The following is a 26,158-nucleotide window of genomic DNA, read 5'->3' as shown; positions in this document are numbered from 1 at the left end:
GCTACATGTTAGTCTGTAGTTGTAGACTCCGGTAGTGGCTTCTCACTATCGTCAAGAGACCCAGAACCCTTGGAGAACCAGAGCAGCATTTTGGAAACTTAACCCACTTAAAACTTAGATCAACCTAGCTTCATAGCTCAGGGGTGTGAAAACTTCACCCCCGAGTGCTCTAGTTAAGACAACCTCACCCGTCACCCCCACCCTGCCCCTGCGTAGACATGGCTAGGTCGACAGAACAATGTAGGTACTGACCTAGCGACCGCTGCTTGGGGAGCTGAATTGCCTACGTTGATAGGAAAACGATGCAGGAAGCATCTATACTACATCTCTACAGCACCATAGCCTTTAAATTAGGGCTGTCAATTAATTGCAATTAATCACCATTTTAATCGCACTGTTAAACAATAGAATACTAATTGAAATGTATTAAATATTTGTGGATGTTTTTCTACATTTTCAAATATATGGATTTCAGTTACAACACAACACAAAGTGTGCAGTGCTCACTTGTGTTGGGCCATGTATGGGTTAAGTAGAGACCTGGGAAGCTGCGAATGTGCTGACACGGCATTAGGGGACAAAGGCATCAGAAGGCTGGAGTTCTTTGGTTAATAAATAAGTTGCCATATTTTGCCCTTCCCTGTTGCTTGTAAGAATTGATAAGTGTTGCAGCTGCATAAGAAATGTGGGGATCTAAAGGATACCTTTTGGGTAAAGCAGTGTTAGCTCCTCCTCCCTTCCTGTCCCAGCTACATAAACAGGCCCTGGCTTATGGCCCCTTCCTCCCGCCCCTGAAAATTGCTGACCAGGGAAATTTGTGGCAACAAATTATTGCGAAGAAATATATTTTCAAGGTAAAATGCCTGTGAATATATGTAATGCTGTGCACAATGAATAGGGTGGATTTACTAACAAAATGGGTGTTTGATTACTTAATACGGGTTTTGGGGTGTTGTAACAAATGCAGGTGTGTACATACTAACAAACAAAAAGAATGTGCTATAACTAATTCGGTGCTTACTGGACAATTGGGTCCAGGGGAACAAGTATCGCAATAAAGAAGCCTGTACTCATATCCGCCTCCGGGACAATCTGCTCCTTCTTCTAACTTTATATTATTATTTTAATTACAAATATTTACATTGTAAAAATAACAAACAAAAGAGATAGTATTTTTCATTTCACCTCATACAAATGCCGTAATGCAATCTCTTTATCGTTAAAGTGCAACTTACAAATGTAGATTTTTTTTGTTATACAACTAAACTCAAAAACAAAACAATATAAAGCTTTAGAGCCTACAAATCCAGATGTTCGCATGGCACTGTTGTAGCTGGAGTCACACGATAGTTACGTGCCAGATGCACTAAAGATTCATACGTCCCTTCATGCTTCAACCACCATTCCAGAGAACATGCGTCCATGCTGATGACGCTCGTTAAAAAAATAATATGTTAATTAAATTTGTGACTGAACACCTTGGGGGAGAATTGTATGTCTCCTGCTGTTTTACCCGCATTCTGCCATATATTTCATGTTACTGCAGTCTTGGATGATGACCCAGCATATGTTGTTCATTTTAAGAACACGCTCACTGCAGATTTGACAAAAGGCAAAGAAGGTACCAATGTGAGATTTCTAAAGATAGCTACAACACTCGAACCAACGTTTAAGACTCTGAAGTGCCTTCCAAAATCTGAGAGGAATGAGGTGTGGAGCATGCTTTCAGAAGTCTTAAAAGAACAACACTCCGATGCGAAAACTACAAAACCCAAACCACCAAAAAGGAAAATCAACCTTCTGCTGGTGGCATCTGACTCAGCTGATGAAAATGAACATGTGTCGGGCCTCACTGCTTTGGATCTTTATCGTACAGAACCCGTCATCAGCATGGACGCGTGTCCTCGGAAATGCTGGTTGAAGCATGAAGGGACATATGAATCTTTAGTGCATGTGGCATGTAAATATCTTGCGACGCCAGCTATAACAGTGCCATGCAAACACCTGTTCTCACTTTTAGGTGACATTGTAAACAAGAAGCGGTCAGCATTATCTCCTGTAAATGTAAACAAACTTGTTTGTCTTAGCAATTGGCTGAACAAGAAGTAGGACTGAGTGGACTTGTAGGCTCTAAAGTTGTACAGCATTTTGTTTTTGAAAGCAGTTATTTTTTGTACATAATTCTACATTTCTAAGTTCAACTTTCATGATCGAGAGATTGCACTACAGTAGTTGAATTAGGTGGATTGAAAAATACTATTTCTTTTTTTTTTTTACAGTGCGAATATTTGTAATAAAAATAAATATAAAGTGAGCACTGTATACTTTGTATTCTGTGTTGTAGTTTTTGAAATATTTAATTTTGTAATTTTTGTAATATTTGAAAATGTAGAAAGCATCCAAAATATTTAAATGGTATTCTATTATTGTTTAACAGTGTGATTAATTGCGCTATTGATCATAATTAATATTTTTAATTGCACGATTAATCGCGATTAATTTTTTTAATCACTTGACAGCCCTACTTTAAATCCTTGGTCCAACCCTAGATTCCCTTAGTAGGACAAAGTGAAAACGGGCTAGGAGCCCTCAAAAAAGGCCAGGACACTTACCCGTTAGCAGCTCTTGGTTTAAATTTGCTCTGTCCACGGAGAGAATGTACTGCAGGAAAACAGTTTTAGGAAGTGAGTATTTCTGAAGCACTTTTTGCACAAAATATTAGGAGGATGACATGATAGGCAGCAATCCTGCAAACACTGACATGGGTCCTTACTTGTAAGCACATGAGCTGTCTCGCTGACAACGAGACAAGGCTCTGAACCTTCTCCAGTTTTTCAAGCTGTTTTAGGATGTGAGCCCCCGAACTGTACACAATCGTCCAGCAGTGCTCTCTTTGCTATGGGGGGAAGTGGAAGGGGCAGCAGGGCTGGGGGAAGGGAATGCTGGGTGAGGCAGGGAGACTGCATGTGGGGAACGCAGGGAGAAAGAATGTGGTGGAGCAGAAAGACTGGGTGTCAGGGCTGGTGGCTGAGAGGAGATGGGAATGGGGTGGGCCCACCGCGAGGGATTGCAAGGCATAGGAAATTGAAGCCATGTTTACACAGTTTGACTGTGAGAATCAAACCCTGGGGACAGTTTTTGTGAGGACCCAGAGAAGTTAAAATTTGTGTTTTATGGTTGCAAAAAACATTACAATGTCCCTTGGCCACAAGATACATTTTGCACTAAAGGCAAAACAGCCAAAATATGTATTGTTCCATCATTATGGTGCCGAAGGTGTACAGTCCCTTCCCTGAGGGCTCAGAGCCCACTCCCAGCAAGACAGGGTGCAATGGAAAATGCAGAGAGGGGGATAAGGAAGGTTTTGTGCATAATTACTGTTCACTCACTCCCCAGGGCATCCTTTCATCCACACAGGCTGGATGCGATCCCTGACCATTACACAGTGCTGTAACACCTGTCCAGTGAACGTAAACAAAGGTCCCTCCCCCCGGGGCAGCTGTGGAAGGAAAATACCTGGCTCTTTGTTCCATAGGGGATGGAATATGTGTTTCCTGAGGGCGTGTGTATCCTCCTGGCCCGCATGGGGATGCCTTTGGCCACAATCTGAAATCAAAAGGGAAGAGACCTCCATTACCTTCAGCTCCGATACCGAGGCTGAGGGGCCAGTGAGTGACTCCCTGAAGCCCATTAAGTCCAGTGGGACCTAGGCCCAGTGAGTCAGGGATCCCTAATCTGGCCCTGGCAACGTGTGATGTCACTGTGCTACGCTATAAAACTGCTGCATCTCACTGAGACAATTAGCTGCCGGCTCCTTCTAATAAAAATCCCAGGCAAGTTGGTTTGGCTAGAAAAGGTCTGTAAAGCCCCCAGTGCCTGTGTGGGAATCCGAGCCAAGGGGCGGCACTGGGATACAAGCTGTGCATGATCTGGGCTTTATTCTCCCCTCGGATCTGAAGCGGCACAAGCCTGAGCAGCTGCAGCTAGACCCCTCTCAGCCGGGGCAGGGCAGGGCGTGCACTCAAGCGGGCTGTGCGAAGCTCATGGCATGCTGCAGGCCTGAGCCAAAGCCCAGTGCGGTCTGTGGAAAGGCTCTGATTTCCATGGCCTTTGCAGCAGGCCCTGGGCTGAGGATATATGGGAAAATTCAGCTCTATCCCTGGCTGTCTTGGGGCCTGAAAGGTCTAGGACCCACTATTCTGCTCCTTGGCACCAATGCCCCCACCTGGCTTACTACAGATGATGCTTATGATGCTTCCATTGACATCATACTTGCCTTCCCCCCATCCTCACTCCTCCTAGGGCTCGGGGCTGCCGTGAAGAGCAAGTGCTCTCTCTCTAGGTCCCCTGGCCCGACAGCAGAGTGCCAGCTGCATGGCCTCGGCCCACACCTGCTCCTGGGGAAACAGGACTCGCCCTGCCAGGGTCCGGTGCCCTGCAGCAGAGGAGCGCCAGGCGCCTGGCATGCAGGAGAAGTGGCGATTATCCCAGGAGGCCGGGCCAGTGAACAGCTTCAGGGTATGAACGTCTCCCGGGTAACGTTAGGGAGAAGACAGCTATGGCCTGTCCCTAGGGCTTCGAGCTGCTCCCAGCCAGCCAGCAACTGAAAGGAAAGCGGCGCTTGACAAAGGGTCATCAGGCATTCGCTTAAAAATACTCGAGGGAGGCCGGGAGGCTACCTGCTCTTCCATCCCAATGGCCTTGAGGGCCTGGCGTCCTCTGTGAGACAGCGCCAAGTTGATGCTCCTGCCGCGAGCAGCTCTGGTGACACGGCTATCTGAAAGGAAACAGGAGCTGCAGTTTGTCCCTTGTGCGGCCCTGGCTCGTGCGCAGAGGAGAGGCTGTGCACGGGGCATACGGCTGGCCAGGCAGGAGCCTCAGCAAAGCCTTACGCTAGCCTCCGCCGAGACCAGGGGTTTATTCACACACAGCTTCACCAGACTGAGGTTCCTGCAGCAGCACGAACCCTTCCCGCCAGTGGCAGCTCCAACGCCATCGCGCAGACATGCGCATGGGACCGGAGGCAGCTACGCCATGGCAGGAGACTGGCCTCAACCACGCTTTCTGCCTCCCAGCCCAGTGGCACCTTCCCTCACCCTTCCCCAGGGAGACTCTGGCACACTCCTCGCTTCCTGGAGGGCAAGTACATCGCCTACGAAGGACCTCACCTTGCCCCCTTGACGCCAGCTGAGCAGGACCTTACCCCAGGACTAGCCCCATGAAACCCATGGCGTTACACTCAGGACAAAGGGCCACTGGGCAGGAGTAAGGCAGCAGACACAGACTCCAGGGGCCTGGTCCCAGTCAATGGAAAGACTCCTCATCACTTCAATGAGCTTCGGATCAAGCCCTTAAAGCATGCACGTTTCATGCTGCTGCGTGAGGTGAGCCCAGTCCTGCAGCCCATGCTTGGCCCAGGTCCCAATGGCTCCAGACGGAGGTTGACTGAGTGGAGCTGGTCAGTAGAGGCCTGTTTTTACAGTGAACTATCCTCTTGATTCTCCCACTGAGGAACCAGAGTACCCCCCACACCCCAGTCTGTGACCTTGGCTCTCTGAGGGTGGCAGTTCAGGGATGCTGGAGGGCCAAAGAGGGTGCGACACAGATTTGGGGTTGGCTTTGCTTCACGAGTGTAGCTGTTACTTCAAGTCAGTGACGTTGCTTGCTTGTTTTTCTTGTGTGTGCTGGTGCCTGAGCGAGGTACCAAAGATGCTCCCAGACTGCAGCACCAGCCCCGCACACCCCGGAGTGAGTCAATTCAGTCATTGCTTTGAATCTATTTGAACTGTTAATTTTTGACAGCTGCACTGTTAGTGGTAAACCACCTTTTTGTGTGTTGTCGGCTCTTACAGAAGCGGATGGACGCTTCCTCCACAGCTGTGGCTGGAGCTGAGTAACGTGGAAACATGCAACCCTGGATGTAAAAACCAAGTTCTCTTTTATGCTGCATTCAGTATGTCCATTTCCTCTGCAATTCAGCTTATGCCAGCAGAGCTGAGAGCAGCCAATGAGCATCTTGCTGCTCCCAGCCCTGTGGGAACGGGCGGCTGCTCTCCTGCACCTAGCTCAGGGAGATGGGCAGAGTTGCGGGGAGTGGGCTCTGAGGCCTGCCTAGGGCAGAAGCCATGCTGAAAGGGACCCCAAAGGGAGCTGGAGAAGAGCCAGTCAAGGCAGCATTTGGAGAGTCCATTGGAAGAGCTTAGGAGGTGACAGGTGGGCAGGACAATAGCTAGACAGGGACTGTGATTGAACGCTGAGGGGAAGGAGCCACTGGCCGCAGCCCAGCTGTGCAGCAAAAAGAAACAGTATTACAGAGCAGGGCCGCCCAGAGGATTCAGGGGGCCTGGGGCAAAGCAATTTCGGGGGCCCCTTCTATAAAAAAAGCTGCAACACTATAGAATAGTATATTCTCGTAGGGGCCCCTGCGGAGCCCGGGCCAAATTGCCCTACTTGTGTGTCCCCCCGGGCAGCCCTGTTACAGAGGCTTGATTAGCTGTTTGTAAGAGTGGCTGATCAGCATGGATAAAGCAAGGGGAACCAAAACAAACCAGACTCACTTCCTCTTTGGTTGAATGCACACTGTGGGAATCTCTGTCTCCGAGTTTTCTGCTGTGTAGGACTCATCTTTTCAGTGAAGCATACCGAGAGCTCTGCCTGCCATCAGCGCTTGGCTCCACCAGCTGAATGATGCAGGCTGGGATGGCTAGCCAGATCACGGTGCAGAACAGCTCAGGGCTGAGAGTGGAAGGCCTTTCAAAGTCTTTTACCAAAGAGGTACAGCTCTGTGCACAGCCTTTGTGCTGCTGAGGAATGGGTTTGGCACCCCCAGCATCCTAATCCTCTGTCAGTGATGTTCTGAGGCAGTCTGGGAACAGAGGGGCAATTGGGGGCCCATCAGTGGTAGGGCCCATCAGGTGGTTCTGTATTTTTACCAACCCATTGGCACCTTGGCCTCGTAGCTGGGCACTTAGTTTCCAGCATGTCCTAGGACAGCATAGAGGAGTCAAAAGCTCTGGGAGGCAAACCAGCTTTACTAACTCCCCTGGACGGACGAGCCCCTGATCTTGGCCTGGATTAGGTGCTGGTTAAACATTTGTGGTGTCTTCAGTGTTCACACCCAGACTGAAGCATGCCTGGCTGAATGTGTTTGTCTGGAGCACCCTACACAACTACTGTGGTTTCGGGTGAGCTGGAGACCGAATGCTAACATATGCTTGGTGTCACTTCTGTGCAAGTTGAGGTCACCCAGCACAATGGCGGTTCCCTCACTGTGACAGAGCGTCCGTACATTAGTTCCTCCTGGGAAGTTGGCACCATTCCACCTACAGGTCTGCAGAGCGTTAGGGTTGAGCTAGGGACAGCAGGAGCAAGGGCTGTGCAAGCTTCCCCAGGTACCTGCCAAGCTGCCTCAGCCCTGACTGTGGCAAGTCTTGTCCACCATTTGCAGAGAAGTGGTTCTGGAACATGCACAACGTTAACTTGGACATGGAGGAGACAAACCTAGGGTGCTTTTGAAGGGTGTAATCCTGCAAACATCCAGTACTGGGGGTGGTGCTGTGAGTCGCTCCATTGGAGCCTGGCAAGACGATTTATGCTCAGTACAAGCTTCGTGAAGACGTACAACTATTCAGCTGACCTGGACTCTTCGTTTTAAAGGAGAAGCAGAACAGCATCAGCAGCATGTAATGGAGTCCCATCAGACGGGATTTTTAAGTCAACGTCTAGTTCCTGGTACAGGAGAACCCAAACCGATAAATATCACACGTGTTTATTTTTTCAGTCGATTCTGAATACCGTTAGCACTAGATACTATTATAGGTGTCCATTAGCAAAAGGTATGGTGTAACCATACTCCACTTTCCTACGCCTGGTCTACATCGGGTGGGTGGGGGGAGGAAAACGAGAATAGTGTTGCTGAAGTTGACGTATCTTAGGTCGACTTACCTCACTTCCTCACGGCGCGGGGTTGACTGCCGCCGCTCCTCTGTCGACTCCGCTTCCGCCTCTCGCCGTGGTGGAGTACAGGAGTCGATGACAGAGCAATCGGGGATTGATCACTACCCACCAATCCGGCAGGTAGTGTAGACGTACCTTTAGTTTTGCTTAATGGCTTTTAAGTAACCAGTAATCTTTGCAATTTTTTGGAAATGAACCAAGGTAGTGCATGTATTTGCCTCTGGGGGAAGAGGGGTTCCCTTCCTCAGCAAAAATATACCTGGGGTGCTCAGAACATCTCCAAGGAAGAGGGCATGCATTGTGGCGCTATTTACTGCAGCGTACCTTATGCTATACCATCAGCTGAGGCAGTAATGCCAGAAATTGCAAAAATCAGGGTTTGATCCATAGCCCTCTAATATTAGCTGGTCTTTTGCCAATCAGTTAGATGCACGTATGCTCACATCTGTGAGCCTCTCGGAAGATCTCAGGTTAGCTCTTGGAAGTGCAAAGACTTTGTCGGCTCACTGCTGTAGTTGAGAAACGGACTCAGCAGTACTGGGTATTCATTCACTCGTCTGAGCGTATCCTCTTTTCCTGATGCTTTGTGTGCATAAGACTTTAGACACCATTACCACTAGCCTTGTCCTTAGTGAAAACTTGTTAGAGGACTTGTTACCTTTAAAAGTTAAATACAAGCCCTGGGTGCAATAACTTCCTCTTGCAGCTCTTTCTCCACATAGCACTGGGAATGAGGGGAATGGAGTATTCAAACCTTGCGCGACCTTCAGCCTTGACAAACCCAGAGAGTCAGCAAATAATTCTACAGCGTTAATCAATCATTCACTGCCAGGGTTCTGGTACAGCTTCTGTTGTCAAACTTGGTGTTCAAATCAGCCTTACAATAGGTGCATAAAAAGAAGGGCACCGGTAAGTGCCACAGTTCTGACAGCTGGGTTCATCATGTTACTTGCACATAGGGTGACCAGATCACCCAAGTCAAATATCGGGACACGCGGGAGGGGGGGGGGGGGGGCGGGGCGGGGAAAAAAAACACAAAAAAAAAAAAAAAAAAAACCCCAACAACAACAACACACCGTTCCTCCCCAAGCGCTGGGGGGAGGCCCGGGAGACTCAGGGGAAGCGCGGGGCCAGGGTGAGTGAGAGTCCGGCCTGGCCCCGAGCAGGCAGGACTCAGTCAGGCGGTAGGGAGAGGAGGGGGGCGGCCCGCGGGACCAGGCGGCGGCTGTTCTCCCCCCTGGTTAGCGGGACTCAGGAGCAGCCACTGCTGCAGCTCCCACTGCCGCGGGGGGAGGAAGCGGCCGATGGCCAAGCTCAGCGGCTGCGGCTCTGGCGCCCCCGAACCCCCCTGAGCCCGGGCCTGCCGTGGGGACCCAGCAGCGCGCACGCTGGGCCCAGCCCCTGGCCAGTCATGTCTGGGCTGCTGCCCAGCTGGTGCTATCCCGCAGCGGCCCTGGAGTGGGGGCAGCAGGCCCCAGCCCCCCCGTCCCACTCGGGTCCCGCAGGGGAATGAATGGGGCTGGGCTGCCGAGGCCTCCGCCGCGGGATAGCACCAGCTGGGCAGCAGCCCAGACGCGACTGGCCAGGGGCTGGGCCCAGCGTGCGCACTGCTGGGTCCCCGCAGCAGGCCCCGGCTCGGGGGGTTCGGGGGCGCCAGAGCCGCTTCCTCCCCCCGCGGCAGTGGGAGCTGCAGCAGCGGCTGCTCCCAAGTCCCGCTGCCTGGGGGTGAGAACAACAGCCGCCGCCTGGTCCCGCGGGCCGCCCCCCTCCTCTCCCTGCCACCCGACTGAGTCCTGCCTGCTCGGGGCCAGGCCGGACTCTCACTGACCCCGGCCCCGCGCTTCCCCTGAGTCTCCCGGGCCTCCCTCCAGCGCTTGCGGAGGGAGGAGGAATGGTGAGCCTGGGGAAGAGGTGGGGATTTGGGGAGGGAGCCAATCGGGGGAGGAGGGGGCGGAGTCGGGGCAGGGGCGGGGGGCGCGAGCACTTCCAGGCTCTGGAGCATTTGCTTGTTTGTCCAGTGTCCCGACCGCACATCAGTCGGGACGCGGGACAAACAAGGAAATATCGGGACAGTCCCGATAAAATCGGGACGTCTGGTCACCCTACTTGCACATTCAGAAAGGCACATTGCAGAGTAAATGCTAGCATTTCAATCACGTATGTTCAGAGTGAAAGCAAAGGAAATATTCTAAAGACACATTTTCAGATTCTGTTCGTTCCAGTCTTTGCCCATAACATTCCTTTCCCCTCCCCACCTCACTCCCTTTTAGGAGGTGGTGGAAATAAAGAAGTGATCAGATTATTAATAGTGTAATTATCGTAAGATGGGGCTCACCTTCTCTGGCTTCATACATATCAACTTGGAACCCTCTTCTTGCAAAGAAACAGACATTTAAAGCACCCACCTACAAGAGAGTTACCGAAATATGTTACAGTTATAGAACAATTTCCTTGCAGAGACTCTGAATGTGCTTTGCAATTATAAACATGCAGCATCACTGACAGGCAGCTTCCTATAGAGGGGACGGTGACAACCAACTGGTACACAGCTCAGCAGGAAATGGGGTATCTTGACCATGTACCTGAGAGACCTCTTCTCCTAGGAAAGGTGCCCTAGAATCCCTAACATGCATACAGGGTAGCTAGGACTCGGTGGTCAAAGTTCCCAACCAAAGATCCCGTCACACTAAGTTGCACTGAAATTTAGGCCTTGTCTACACTCAGGCACACACACCGGATTCAGCAAGCAGTGTAACTTCGACGTGTAGGCAAGGGCAAGCTGGAGTTTGCACCAATTGTCAAGCCCCTGTTTACCTCCCGCGAGAGAATTTAGGGTGTTTCTCTTGCAAACTCACTCCAGGGAACTTATGACTGGCTAACTTTGCCTAGATGCCCAAAGTGCTACAAAGGCAAATCTAGATCGTATATTGCTCATACACCATGCTTTTGACTGGTGCTGTGACCTAAGAACCTCTTAAGGCCAACTGGCAAACGCATGCAGAGCTGTTACAGGAATTTCCTGTCTGCCACGTACATTCCTGTTCACCAAAGAATGATCCCAACTGAAAGCCGGAGTCACACTGGTTATGAATAGCATCAAGAAATGTATGTGGAGATACTAGATAAGGAATCATACGTTGATACTGAAAATATGTTCTTAAAGTCTGTATCAAGGTACTGGTCACAGCAAAGGTGAAAAACAGTTTCTCTGTCAGACAAGAGATGTTTCCGGCTATCAGTTTATATGTAGACGGAGTTTTGTCTCATTCACTATGAGTCTTGTATCACCAGTCTGGACTGCATGCAAATGAAGGATTGAGGGGACGTTAAGAAGAGAAACTAACAGGAAGAGAAAAACAGCAGGTGTGGGTGAGAGAGAGCCCTGTCTAGAGCTGCACATCAGAGGTTTGCTCCACTATATTTGTGAAGCAAAGATGACATGCTGGCATCCTTCACTGAGAAAGTAAAAGGCCAGTGACTTTGGTTCATGAAAATGGGGGCTCAGCCAGACTTGGTTGGAAACGCTGGAGAGAACTTTGGGCGTGATAAACTTTTTTAGACAAGAGAGTAACTCATTAGTTACGTCTAGTCTTTAAAAAGTGTGTTGTGATTTGTTTTATACGTAAACCTTTGTTTCCAGTATTCTTACTCACAGTCACTTGAGTCTCTAGTCTTTGATAATAAACATAGTCTCGATTTCCACTACAAATATATCTCAGTGCCGGTGTGTTAAGCAAAGTGCTGGTCCTGAATTGAAGCTCACAAATTGGCATGTCCTGTTCCTTTGGGAACAGCAGGCCTGGTCATTCAGTGAGTGTGCAGTGGATAAGGAGGGGAACACGCCACGTATTCAGGCATTGGCGTGTGCCCGTCACTACCTGTACGGAGAGCAAGGCCTGCGCTGTGCTGCCAGAGACTGGTGGTTTCAGGGCACTGAGCCCTGGCAGGCCCAGACAAGACTGCTTCATGCGAAAGGCAGATGGTGGAGAGGAGCCTAACAACCTGGGAAGCGTCCACAGCTGCTGCCCTTGTTTTCTGCATATCCATCATCATTTTCCACAAGGTCTGCTACAAATCCATGCCAGAAGACAACCCAGACACTTCGTTACAGGGCTCTGTTCCACTGACTTGGCTAGTCAAGGAGCAAAGATCCAGCAAACATGCCAAATCTGCCTTCATGCTACTGTCCCCCACGTCCGTTATCCTACAGGATTTGATTTTAAGTTCAAGGAAAAGGGAGATCAACAGTGGGGAGGAGACATGAATTTCATTATTATTGCTGTTATTTCTTTCTTTGTATTACTGTCATGTAGGGGCTCTAGTCCTGGACCAGGCCACCCACTGTGCTAGGTGCTGCACCAATGCAGAACAAAGGCTGTGCACATCTTGGGACAGGGACTATGTGCCCAAGATGTGTATAAGTCAAGAGACAACACATGGATACAGACAGATTGGGGGAGCACAAGAAAACAGATGATACCATCTAACTAGACCAGAGAGACCCAGCGTGGGGAAGGAATGCACCAGCAGAGTGACTTGTGTGATGGCACGAAATGCACATTAGTGCCACTATTCATTGGACGGGGGGAGGGTGGGGGGAAAAAGGAGGGGATCAGCTAACTGGAAAGACAAGGGAAGGGGAGTGAGGGGGACAGGGCAGGGGGCAGAGGGTCGGGAGGGAGTGAAGGGGGAGGCTACGTGGTGGCGGGAGGTTTGCACACATGCAGAGGGCAGGGCACTGCAACTCAGATAGGATGGCCCACCATCCTGTTCCCAGCTCTCCTGAGGCTTCAGCAGCGACAGGACTGGCTGGGGCTGGAACCATCTGGTGATGATGTGAGAGGCTCCAGCTCTGTAGCAAATATGAGCCCTGCATGGGGGAAATACTTCCTCTGATTGGCCACCTGCCCCACTGCCCTGCCTCCTGGAGCAGAGCAACCAATCCGAGTTGCTGTAGGAAGAGTTCTCTCTCCACCCAAAGCCATTCTTACAGGAGGGGAGGGGGGCAGCACAGAGCCAGCAGCTCAGGGCAGCCCCACTTCCCGCCCCACCCTCCTGTGAGCAATGGGGATGGGATGTGTCTTCTGCTCCTCCCTCCATCCTCCTGCACACCACCTGGTAGGGGCAGAGGGGGGACAAAGAGTCCCTGGAGCTGCCCCCCATCATCAGTCCTGAAGGGGGGAGAGGGGACTCTGCTGCAGTACAGGCTTGGGGGGGGTGTGAAGAACCCCAGGAGGAGCACTGGGGGGGTTGGGGGCCAGGATTAATTTCTAGGCAGGCAATGGACAGACATGGGGTGAGAGTTCCTGCAGAATCCCCCTGCCAATACGTTCATTGTCACCCCCATTCCACGGGTGGGCCGGGGGAGTTCAGCAATCCAGGCAGAAGGGTAAATGTTAGGCTGAAACATCTGTAACAGCTGTAAAGGGGTGGAGGTCTGTGTAAGGAAACAGTCGAGTCCCTGTTATTGTTGTTTAAATGTTATTTAGGCAACACTCCAAATCCTGCTGACGCGATTCTGGGTTGTATTCGGTTGGAAGTTTGTTCCCTTTGCATGAGGCTGACTGGGAGCGGTGACTAACACTTACAGTCAGACAACAGTCCTGAGGTGCGACGCTGTGTAAAGCTCTCTGAGGAGCCAGAACGTGGCCTGTGCGGCCTCCTAGAGTTCAGCTGCGATGCAGAAAAGGGGCCTGTGATGGCAAAAGTTTATCCCCAGCACTTGTGAGGCAGACCAGGGACACTGCCAGGTGTCAGCAACACACATCCACCGAGTCCCAGGCAGGGAATTTCCTCTGGGAAAATGGCAGGGACACTGTGCGGCAAGTGTGGCTTTTCACACCCAATCCTGGCACTTGTCTCACCCTAGTGTGTTACTCGTTCACAAGCTCTTTCTGCCTAAAAGATGTTCTTCAACAGCCTCTCGCTCAGCTCCCCCGTAGAAAGGTGCAACCCAGCAAACACAGCAGTGCATGTGGTGCAAAGTCCTGTATGCACAAACACACTAGGCACTGCCCCTGGCAGTAGCTCCACTGAACCCATTCTAGCTTCCAGGCTTCTTCGAAAACAGCCGGTGCCTTAATGAAGGCAGAGGGCTAAAAGGTAGCAGTGAGGTTTAACTCACCAGCTGAGGGGTTATTCCCTTCGTTTACAAAGCACAGACAAGCAAATACTGTAGAAAGCAGGCAAAAGAGCTGGTTGCATTTCAAACGCTTGCAATTATCACTAGCAGCTATTCCCAACAATCACACCTCACCCAGGGGCAGCTGCCTTGATTGGAGGAGCCCAGTTTTATCAGTGGTAGCTGCAGCCTGCCCAATGATTTTCACTCTGAAAACTGGGCCTGATCTGACCAGTTACACAACCCAAACACCAATCACTTTGCTACAGCTCTTCACATTTTCAGGTCTTGCTAAGAATGACTTGCCCAGCAGTCTGTTCTCATCCCATGCCACAGTCCTGGATCCCTTCTGAGCAAACACAATCAAACCACAACAGAGATAAGGGTGAGTTTCTTACCAGACCACCTCCAACAATGGCTACTTTCCCCTTCTGAAAGTCAGTGGAATTCATGATTGCAACAATCTCACTACAGCATGCTTTTTGCAGTCTTCTGTCCCCTGAGAGACTAGTGACGCTGCTCACCCTGTTACACAAATGTGCTGCATTTGCCAGAGAGCAAAGAGAAGGGAGGGGGAAGTAGGCAGTCTAGTCATGCTCTGAATCACCCTCCTTGGTTAATATTCAGGTTTTACGCCAACCTCAAACTCATAATTGGATCAGCTCTGCCCATGTGACAAGGCCAGATCCAGCCAGGGGGCCCAGCTCTGCTCAGGTACCTGGGTGGGGAGAGGATGTTATTTACAGTGGTGGGTTGCAAACACAAAGGTATCTTTGAAATTTCCCCAAAAGTCTATTGTGTGACTGCTGTGCTGCATATGTAATCCACACACCTTCTGGGTGTGGTGTTCTGGCCTATCTAGTGGGGGGGGGGGGGAAGAGGGAGAGAGATAAAAATGTCTGCTCTACAGCCTTAGCTAATGGGCAGTTGGCTTTTAGCTCATGCTGTAGAGCAGGGGCGGGCAAACTTTTTGGCCTGAGGACCACATTGGGTTTCCAAAATTGAAAGGATGGCTGGTTAGGGGAGGCACAGCCTCCCCAAACAGCCAGGCGTGGCCTGGCCCCCGCCCCTTTTCTGACCCCCCCTGCTTCTCTCCCCCTGACAGCCCGCCTGGGATTCCTACCCCATCCAACCCCCCCTGCTCCCAGTCCCCTGACAGCCCCCCCCCGCCACCCCGACTGCCCCCTGTCACCGCATCCAACCCCCCCCTTCCTGACTGTTGGTGTTTTACACACACACACACACACACACACAGTGAACAAACCTCTGGTATCCCACGCCGATCCTTCTCAACAACACAGAACACAAGACGTGCCAGGTGTCGGCTACGGGGATAACTTGCATTTATTTGGTTGCTGACGAGTGCGCTGCAAGGTTGCATCTGCAACAGCATCTTTCAGACCATGAGATAATACCTCATATGCATCACGAACACTTGTCTCTGAGACAACCTACGGTGTGCGCCTTGCCCCCAGTCCGGCTTTGGGAGTGCAGGATCCTGGCAGAAGCTGGGCACGGGGTGCAACGCTTTCGATGCCGTTGCGCTTTTGCAGTGAGGCCTCATGCCTATATTGCAAAGTCCTTCCCACAAACAACACTGGGTGGGATCCACCAAGGGGCAAAATTTCTACAATGCTGACAGCCGCAGCTGTGTAGAAACTCACAGGAACAATGCGATCCATAAAACTGCGTTAGGCGCCAGGCTCCCTATACAACAAATGGGGAGGGGGAAGCGCCTTAGAATGGGATCCATAAAAGCCAGCACACTAGGTATGGACCCTCCCCTCTCTCAGCGAGGGGTACCTAAGTCTGGGCTGCAGGGAGACAACTGTCTCTGCTAGACATCGCCAAATGGGAACCCCTCTCCCTGAGTCGGGTGGTTTAGGCACCTAAGCTGGGTTCTTTGCAGGAATGAGTTTATCGCCTGCCTCACTCCATACAAAACAGGGGAAGAGCTGGTGGCGGCAGTGGCCACCTTATAACTTTTAGCCTAGTGGTTAAAGCACTCACCTGTGATGTGGGAAACCCAGGTTCAACTCCCCACCTCTCTGCTGGGGGGAGAAAGAATTCGAACAGGGGTCTCCTACCTCTCAGGCAGCTGCTCTAAGCGCTGGGCAAAGGGATGTTCTGATGGGGGCTCCTGCAGCCTCCCCCATTGAAGCTGTTCTGCTGGAGATAAATAATGACAGAGTGATTGAAAGGAGCAGGGGGACTGTAAGGGGGTTGGCTCCTGCCTCTCATGAGCGCCCCCTTCCCTGGCCAATAGTGCCTGCAATCGCAGTTCTTTTGAGCAGGTCTTCAGCAACTCAGTCCTCCGGCTGAGCCATATTCACTGTCCCCCCCTTCCAGGGTGTTGCCGGCACAGAGGCCCGAGGACAGCAACAGCGGGGTTTGTTGCCCGGTGTGCTTCACGCCAATAAACATACCGGGGTGGAGAAACAATGAAAGTTTATTTGAGATCTCAAAGTGATGCAAGGAGATAGGCAAGTCTCAAATCAAGCACACCAGCAAAAACACAGTTTCTCTCTTCTTATACATTTTACAACTAAGCCCCCCCTCCCCCTCTCTACCACCCCCCCTCTACTCCCCCTCCCCTCCCTACCGATGGCATGTTTATACATTTAAGCCGTTAAATCATTCTAGGGCTATAAATCTAGCTTGTTAGTAACACTCCTCTAAACAGTTATTTGGTCCTGTTTACCCTTAGTTTATTACCCCTTCTCCAGCTAGAAACATGCAAACCTCATCATTATCGCTTGATACCTGGTATGAGCAAGGTCGTAATTGCTAACTGTCTGTTTACACATTCCAATTCCTGTCCTTGGCTTTTGAGGTCGATTAGAGTTAAACATGGAAGGACAGAGTTTAAACATGGAAGAACTTTGGTTCACTCGGCCTAATGACGTCAGCAAGGGTATACAGTCTCAGATTCTTTTCCCGGCCCTGATATGGGGCAATAGCTCTAAAGCTTCTTCCCAGAGGCCCTGCCTTCCAACCAGCCAGGCTCCTGGTCCTCCCTCTTCAAGCTCTAGGCAAGAACTGAACTCTGTTCTGCTGCTTGCCTTTTATATGGCCCTTCTGGCCCCTGATTGGTTGCTCCAGCAGCCCCTGATTGGTTGCATCTCTGAAGCCACTCTAGTCTGCCTGGAAAACTTCTCCACTACTCTATTCTGGGGTGGGGTGATGCAGAGCTGAGAGGCCTCCAGCAAGGGGCCTCTGGGTAGGGTTGCCAGGCATCCGGTTTTCAACTGGAATGCCTGATTGAAAAGGGACCCGGGTGGCTTTGGTCAGCACAGCTGACTGGGCCGCTAAAAGTCCAGTTGGCCTCAGTGGGGCTGGCAGGCTCCATGCCTGGCTCTGCGCAGCTCCCAGGAAGAGGCTAGCATGTCCCTCTGGCTCCTAGGCAGAGGGGCGGCTAGAGGGGCTCTGTGCGATGCTACCGCCCGCAGGCGCCATCCTGATCACCAGGTCTACAGCTCCCATTGGTCAGGAACCGCAGCCAATGGGAGCTGCAGGGGTGGCGCCTACAGGCAGGGGCAGCGCGCAGAGCCCCTTGGCCGCCTCTCTGCCTAAGAGCCTGAGGGACATGCCGTCGCTTCCCAGGAGCCACCTGAGGTCAGTGCTGCTCAGAGCCCACACCCCAAACCTGTTCCCATGCCCCAACCCCTTTCCCCAGGTCGGAACCCCCTCCTGCACCCAAACCTCCTCAGCCCCACCCCAGAGCCCACACCCTCAGCCCAGAGCCCTCACTCCCCCACCACCGAACTCCCTGCCCCAGGCCTGAGTCCCCTTCCACATTCTGAACCCCTTGGCCACAGCATGGAGCCTCCTCCTGCACCACAAACCCCTCCTCCCTGGTCCCACCCCAGAGCCTGCGCCCCCAGCTGGAGCCCTCACCCACACCCCAACCCCTGCCCCAGCCTGGAGCCTCCTCCCACACTCCAAACCCCTCACAACCCCCAGCCTGGAGCCTCCTCCCACACGCCGAACCCCTCATCACCCCCAGCCTGGAGCCCCCTCTTGCACCCCAATCCCTCATCCCCAGCCCCACCCCAGAGCCCGCATCCCCATCCAGAGTCGTCACCCCCCCCTGCACCTCAACCTCCTGCCCCAGCCCAGATCCCCCTTCCACGCGCTGTACCCCGTGGTCCCATCCCCTAGCCTGGAGCCCCCTCCTGCACCCCAAAACCCTCATCTGCAGCCCCACCCCAGAGCCTGCATCCCATACCTCCTCCCACACCCCAACCCACTGCCCTAGCCTGGAGCCCCCTCCCACACTGTGAACCCCTTGGCCCCAGCTCGGACCCTCCTCCTGTGTGTGCAATATTTAGCATGCTTTGGAATACAATGAATTGTACTGACGAAACAGCAATTTTGCATGCCGGAAAAATAAAAAAAAATTGAGCTAATTTGTGGAACTTCTTGCCACAATATGCTTTGGTTAACGACATACAGGAGTTAAATACTGAGCTTAAGTTATATTTACCCAAATCAGGTAAATCTGTTTTCTAATCTGGCTGTACAGAAGTTTAAGGTCATTGTGACAGGATGCGACTCACCACTGCGGTGCCCCCTGCTGGATGTCCCAGGGGATCAGCTCTGCTAGCCAGTGCACCCACTTCTGCTCCAGGGACCCACATCGTTCCTAGGACGGCGGCGTCCTCTTCATGACACAACCCTCCAGCTGAGCCATACTCTATGCTCCCCCCTTCTGGAGGAATGGCAGTCCTCTGTCCAGCCACTTCCTCAGTGGCAAGTGAAGGTTTGGTGGGGGGGACCCGGGCCCGCCCACTACTCCAGGTCCCGGCCCAGAAACCCTGTAGATGGCAGCCCTGTGCTGCATCCCCTCCAACCCCTCAGTCTACTTCCCTGGGCCACTTCCCTGCAGCCCCAGCACCTTCTCTGCCCTTGTCTCAGGGCCTCAGCATTCCAGCAGTCAGCCAGGAGCTCACTCTCATTCCCTGGATCCTGCCCAGCCCTGCTCTGTACAAGATGCTGGCTTTCTTCCTCCTGCAAGGCAGCTAGTCCTCCCTCCTTGAGCTCCAGGGAGCAACTGCAGCTGCTCTGTTCTGCAGCCCTTCTTATATGGGTCACCCCGGCCCTGATTGGCTGCTCCTTGCAGCCCTTCTCTAATTGGCTGCCTCCTGCGCAGCCTCCCTAGGGCTCTATTAACCCCTTATGGGCCAGTGTGGGGAGACGCCCCATCACAGCCATGTCAGAATCATGGCCCCTGTAACCAGAATAGCATTTAGATTAAGATCAAACGACTGTTGAATTGCAGCCTAGTGCAGTGTTTCCCATCCGGTGTGCCGCGGCACTCTGCTGTGCCACTGGGCATGAACGGGTGTGCTGCAGAATTCTGGAAAAATCACTTGTGAGGAAAAAAAAATCTGATTTATTTTAATTAGTGTCAGAACCAAATTACATTTTGTGCTGTTGCTCTGTGGGTGTACCTGCGTGAGACAGACGTTACATCACACTACGCTCAGATGACCTTGCTGATCGTGTGGGATCACGTAGTAGCCATGGTTTCTTATCAACCATTAAGGTGCAGTGGTGAATTTTGAATTGAAGACTCAAAAATGGACAAATATTTGAAGAAAAGAAATTCTGGTGCCTCCACATCTACTTTCGCTGATGAAGCTGAACATGAACATAAGAAAGCCAATCAGCTGTTCGGTGGCTGGCGGGAGGTGCTTAGGAGAGGGGACTGAGAGGAGCAAGTTAAGGGGGACTGCTGGGGGTGATGGAGTGGGGTGGGGCCTCGGGGCAGAGCCCGGGTCAAGCACTCACTAGGAAAAACAAAAGCCAGCGCCTATGACCCACACATTCTTCACAACAGTCATACAATACGTTCAGTGCTTCTTTAGACTTTCCATTTTCAAAGGGATGCCGTCTCCTCACCACGTATCCTCCGCTTCTGTGTGATGTCAGAAGAGTGTCTCCAAATAACAGTAAATCAGAACTGTTTTTGATTAAATGATTAAATGCATTTTTGATAGTGTATGAAGAGATTTGGAATTCTGTGATTATATGTGTGAGATTGTGCAGTCTATATGGTTTTATAAAAACATGATAATAAGTGAATATAATGTAACTGGAATATGGTTCAAGCAAAAGGTCTCTTGTAAGGTATTATTACAAAGCTTATAATCTATTGAGTGTGATCATCCTATTTGTATAAATGTACCACTCTTGTATCTGAAACTAGAAATATGAAATATAACTCTGAGGGCCTATTGCAATTATGCAAAGTGTGGGCCATTAATGGTGGTTTGGAATCTTGATGACTCCCATTAACCAGGACCATTGTCTGCAGTTGGCTGTGTTTACCTGTGAGTCTTCCTGTATATGTGTGTGCTGGCAAGTGGGTAATGAAATTCTTGCAGTGACATGTGATCATGTCACCTGAACTGGAATCCATCTTTAATCTGGTGCTTTTCCATGGGGGGTGGGGTGGAAACCCAGAGGGACAAAGGGTTCCCGCCTTATGCAAAAGATATATAAAGGGGTGAAAGAGAACAAAGAGAGGAGAGGAGCCATCATGAAAAATCCCCTAGCTACCACCTAAGCTGGAACAAGAACTGTACCAGTAGAAAGAATTGTGCCCAGGCCTGGAAGGTGTCCAGTCTGAGAAAAAACTTGCTGAAGCATCTCTGAGGGTGAGATTATCTGTATTCAGTTTGATTAGACATAGATTTGCGCATTTTATTTTATTTTGCTTGGTGACTTACTTTGTTCTGTCTGTTACTACTTTGAACCACTTAAATCCTATTTTCTGTATTTTATAAAATCACTTTTTCCATATTAATTAACCCAGAGTATGTATTAATACCTGGAGGAGCAAACAACTGTGCATATCTCTCTATCAGTGTTATAGAGGGCGAACAATTTATGAATTTACCCTGCATAAGCTTTATATAGGGTAAAACGGATTTATTTGGGTTTAGACCCCATTGGGAGTTGGGCATCTGAGTGCTAAAGACAAGCACACTTCTGTGAGCTGTTTTCAGGTAAACCTGCAGCTCGGGGACAAGTGATTCAGACCCTGGGTCTGTGTTGGAGCAGACGGGAGTGTCTGGCTCAGCAAGACAGGGTGCTGGAGTCCTGAGCTGGCAGGGAAAGCAGGAATAGAAGTAGTCTTGGCACATTAGGTGGCAGCTCCCAAGGGGGTTTCTGTGACCCAACCCGTCACAATATGTGTAGGTGCAGTTCAATTCTCTTTATTTGGACTGTGTGATGAACTGACCGTATCCCTGTGAAGTCTGGTTGCAGACTACCTTTTGAGAGTGCAGTTATTAAAAATACTATTACGCTCATGAATGATACTTCTTCAGGGGAAGCCAACGGTTGTAGCCTAGGAACACGTATGTAAGGATACCCCAAGAGCTGTACTCCTCTGTCGGGCAAAGGGCCTCTTCCAGGAGCCAGAGCAGTTTTCAGTGAGATGCACATGGAAGAGTGACAGGGACCCAGCCAATATAGCCCGGATGACCCGAGTGCAGATATGTCTCACAGCCAATCGCCTTCACAATCTGTATAAAGGTCATGCAATATGTCTGTTGCATCTCTGGGTTTTCTGTTTTCAAACAGGTTCCATTACTGACATCCTTCTCAGTGGAGAATGTCTAGTCAGAACAGTAACTCCAAATAATGGTAAGTCAGACTTAAAAATAAGACCTATTTTCTTTGTTTTAAATTGTGTAATAAAAGATGTGGACTATATGTATGCAGAGCTTGACTTTGGATGAAGATTACTGCATATAAATGCAGTGATTCAAACCCCGGCTAAGATGAATGTTAGTCCACGGTTCTAGCAGGGGAGAGTAGCTAGCTATAAGACAACAGTTGGGGAAGATTGGCCTCCAATATCCAGAGCACAGACTTCTGAATGATGCACTGAGAAGGATCACAGGGACATCATTCAGTTCATTCAATATAGTCCTAATAGCCCAAGTGCCAATATTTGTTGTAGGCAGATCACCCTAAGTGGTTGGATAGATTCTATTGCTTTATTCTAGGGAAAGTCTGGGCTCTCTGTTAGGACTTTTTATGATGACAGTGATCCTGCAGAACTTAATAGAACCAGCTATGATCATCTTTGCTGTGGTGTTCACAGCTTCTTTTCATATCCGTGATGTGTAATCTCTGAACACACCGAGGCAATTTCCATCAACACATTTGTTTTCCACCTCTCATAGACTCATAGACTCATAGACTTTAAGGTCAGAAGGGACCATTATGATCACCTGGTCTGACCCCCTGCATGCTGCAGGCCGCAAGACCCTTCCCTGGACTCTGCCGTTGAAGTCCACAATCCTGTGTTTTAGTGACTTCAATCGGCTGAGACCCTCCTGCTAGTGATCCCTGCCCCATGCTGCGGAGGAAGGCGAAAAACCTCCAGGGGCTTAGCCAATCTACCCTGGAGGAAAATTCCTTCCCGACCCCAAATATGGCGATCAGTCATACCCCGAGCATATAGGCAAGAGTCTCCAGCCTGACCCTTCTTGGCCATTATGCTATTCATGTACCATTGCTTGGTTTTCCTTGGCTACTATGTTTTACCATTAAACCATTCCCTCCATAAACTTATCCAACTTAATCTTAAAACCAGACAGGTCCGTCGCCCCCACCGTTTCCCTCGGAAGGCCGTTCCAATATTTCACCCCTCTGACGGTCAGAAACCTTCGTCTAATTTCAAGCCTGAACCTCCCCCCGGCCAGTTTATATCCATTCGTTCTCGTGTCCACATTAGTACTAAGCTGGAATAATTCCTCTCCCTCCCTTGTATTAACCCCTCTGATATATTTGAAGATAGCAAACATATCCCCCCTCAGCCTTCGCTTTGTCAGACTAAACAACCCAAGCTCCTCTAATCTCTTTTCATACGACAGGTTTTCCATTCCTCTGATCATCTTAGTCGCCCTTCTCTGCACCCGTTCCAGTTTGAGTTCATCTTTTTTAAACATGGGAGACCAGAACTGCACACAGTACTCCAAATGAGGTCTCACCAGCGCCTTATATAACGGAAGCAGGACCTCCCTATCCCTACTCGATATACCTCGCCTAATACATCCCAAGACCGCATTGGCTTTTTTCACTGCCACGTCACATTGTCGACTCATAGTCATCCTGCGATCCACAAGGACCCCTAGGTCCTTCTCCTCTGCTGTTACTTCTAACCAATGCGTCCCCATCTTGTAACTAAAATTGTTATTATTCATCCCCAAGTGCATCACCTTACACTTTTCACTATTAAATTTCATCCTATTTCTGACACTCCAATTCACAAGCTCATTCAAGTCTCCCTGCAGAATATCCCTATCCTCCTTCGAGTTTGCAACTCCTCCCACCTTCGTATCATCCGCAAACTTTATCAGCCCGCTCTTGCAATTGGTCCCGAGGTCAGTTATAAATAGATTAAATAAAATGGGTCCCAAAACCGAACCTTGAGGCACTCCACTAGTAACCTCCCTCCAACCCGACAATTCACCCTTTAATACGACCTGCTGCATTCTCCCCATTAACCAATTCCTTATCCACCTCTGGATTTTCATATCGATCCCCATGTTTTCCAATTTAACCAATAATTCCTCATGGGGTACTGTATCAAACGCTTTACTGAAATCCAGGTATATTAGGTCCACCGCATTTCCCTTATCTAATAAGTCCGTTACTTTCTCAAAGAAGGAGATCAGATTCATTTGGCACGATCTGCCCTTCGTAAAACCATGCTGTAATTTATCGCATTTGCCATTAACCTCAAGGTCCTCAACTAGTTTCTCTTTCAGAATCTTCTCCAGCACCTTGCACACTACTGATGTTAAACTAACAGGCCTATAGTTACCCGGGTCACTTTTTTTCCCTTTCTTGAAAATAGGAACCACATTGGCTATTCTCCAGTCTAACGGGACCACCCCCGAGTTTACAGATTCATTAAATATAATTGCTAATGGGCCTGCTATTTCCCGCGCCAATTCCTTCAATATTCTCGGATGAAGATCGTCCGGTCCACCTGACTTAGTCTCATTAAGGCGTTCTAGTTTTGTTTCTACCTCGGATGCGGTAATCCCCCATCCTGTATGCCCCTCTGTAACGGTGCTAGTATCCCTAATACCTTCATTGGCCTCATTAAACACCGATGCAAAATATTCATTGAGATATTGCGCCATGCCTAGATTATCTTTAATCTCCTCTCCGGCTATAGTCTTCAGCGGTCCCACTTCTTCTTTCTTTGCTTTCTTCCTATTTATATGGCTGTAAAACCTCTTACTATTGCTTTTAATTCCCCTTGCTAAGTCCAACTCTACACGGCCTTTGGCCTTTCTCACTCTATCTCTACATTCTCTGACTTCACTAAGGTAAGTTTCCTTACTGATCCCTCCCCTCTTCCACTCTTTGTACGCTTTCTGTTTTTTCCTAATCGCCCCTTTCAGTCGGTCGCTCATCCAGCTCGGTCTAAATCTCTTGCTTAGTAATCTTTTTCCCTTTTTGGGGATACAGGCCTCTGACAGCTCATGCATCTTTAACTTAAAGTAATCCCAGGCTTCTTCTGCCTTTAGATCCCTTAATACGTTTGCCCAATCCACTTCCCTTACCAGTCCCCTTAATTTGTTAAAATTAGCCTTTTTAAAATTATAAACCCTAGTCTTTGACTTAATTCTGGTACTCCTTCCATTTAGTTTAAACCGAATTAGCTCATGATCACTGGAGCCCAAGTTGTCCCCCACTACCACTTCCTCAACAAGGTCCTCACTACTTACCAGAATCAAATCTAAAATGGCCTCCCCCCTTGTCGGCTCAGCTACCACTTGATAAAGGAATTGATCAGCAAGCACATCTAGGAACATCTGAGCCCTATTATTGCTACTAGCGTTTGTTCCTTCTATCAACCATTAATAAATATTGTGTCCATGTTATCTTCTGTAGAAAGTCCTGTAGACAGAAATGTTTTGAGAAACACAAATCTAGAGAGACTTGTTAATACAGTGATAAAGCCGTTGAGTTAATTAGTCCTAGGAAGCGTACCACGCTCGGTCACTATGTCAGTTATTGAGACTAATTTGTGGAATATTTATTCTGTTTGGTGAAATGAAGAAGACACTGTGGATGGCCATATAGGCCAAACATCCAAACATGCTGATTTGTGGCATTGTTTAAAACTATCAGAGGTGTGTCTACAGAAGAACTGAGGTCCAGAAATTCACAATCAACATAGGTGGAAGATACAGTAAAAGTCTTAGCGTGGTTGTGCATGTTTTGAATAATCTGGAAACCTGCTTTGATTCCCGTGGTAAACCTGTGGTTGGCCCTACTCTTTCTACCTCCTTCTATGTTAGCAGATAGACAGGAATAAAGTCAGTTCAGAATGCTTGTAGCGTTAGTTAGAAAATATAGAGAAGTCAGTAAAAAGATGAGGGGCGGTAAAGATTACCCAAGCAATCTAAGTGGCGTTATATCCGTTACTGAAAATCCCCTGGGTAGACTCCGCATGACTCTATGGATTATAGTACAGTTCATTTTTCATGAGGAATTACATTTTCAAAAATAGGTGCCAGAGTTTAAGTGACCTTTACTGCAGGCCTAAAATGCATTGGGAAATGTGGCCCTTCCTACTAAGTCTTTTTCTTCCCAAATGATGTAGGTCCTTTTAACTATGCCAAATTTAGCTTCCCAACTATTGAAGGCAGTTCTGGGTAAGATGGACTAAACACCCCATTTGCAGATTGCCCCCCACTGTAGCTTCCCTCCTGTTTGTAACAGCTCTGGAAGGACTTGAATTTCACAGATTACCTTCCTGGAGGACTTTGTCATCTCACTCAGTCATAAATTGTAGACACTTGTCTCAGGGAAAAAACAGTTCTCTAGGTACCTTGCTGTGACGTTCCATTTTAATTTCATTGTAACACTAGTAGAATGTGTCAACTCCAGTGCTGGAAAGCTGAATCAGTTAACCTCAGACCAGTCTCCTTCAGATGGCTCCAGGATAAAAACAGGACAAGACAATTTATTTTCTACACTTCAGAAATGCCCACCCATATGGATACTCCTGGCCTAGGTGGAAGAAGCTCTCTGAAACCA

At 49.6% G+C, this 26,158-nt stretch overlaps 1 protein-coding gene across 4 annotated transcripts in view; it reads right to left on the bottom strand.

Moving 5' to 3' along the window:
- KMO (kynurenine 3-monooxygenase) overlaps positions 1-14,673 on the bottom strand; it is a 38,563-nt gene extending 23,890 nt beyond the window's left edge. For 2 of the 4 annotated variants that reach the window (XR_004647623.1, XM_034785260.1), the window contains exons 1-5: positions 14,476-14,673; positions 10,292-10,361; positions 4,680-4,777; positions 3,517-3,606; positions 2,613-2,661 (exon numbers count right to left, since the gene is read on the bottom strand). Coding sequence is in view for 3 of the 4 variants with exons in the window: in XM_034785260.1 (XP_034641151.1) it covers positions 2,613-2,661; positions 3,517-3,606; positions 4,680-4,777; positions 10,292-10,361; positions 14,476-14,529 (361 nt within the window). In the remaining variant the exon portion in view is untranslated. Of the gene's footprint in view, positions 1-2,612; positions 2,662-3,516; positions 3,607-4,679; positions 4,778-6,557; positions 6,866-7,944; positions 8,806-10,291; positions 10,362-14,475 lie in introns of those variants that run through there. The other 2 variants (XM_034785261.1, XM_034785262.1) reach the window with 2 other exon arrangements.
- Positions 14,674-26,158: the final 11,485 nt, after the last annotated feature.

Source organism: Trachemys scripta, chromosome 11 (genome assembly GCF_013100865.1).
Source record: "Trachemys scripta elegans isolate TJP31775 chromosome 11, CAS_Tse_1.0, whole genome shotgun sequence".
Taxonomy (NCBI): domain Eukaryota; kingdom Metazoa; phylum Chordata; order Testudines; family Emydidae; genus Trachemys; species Trachemys scripta.
This window is presented reverse-complemented; position numbering and strand designations above follow the sequence as displayed.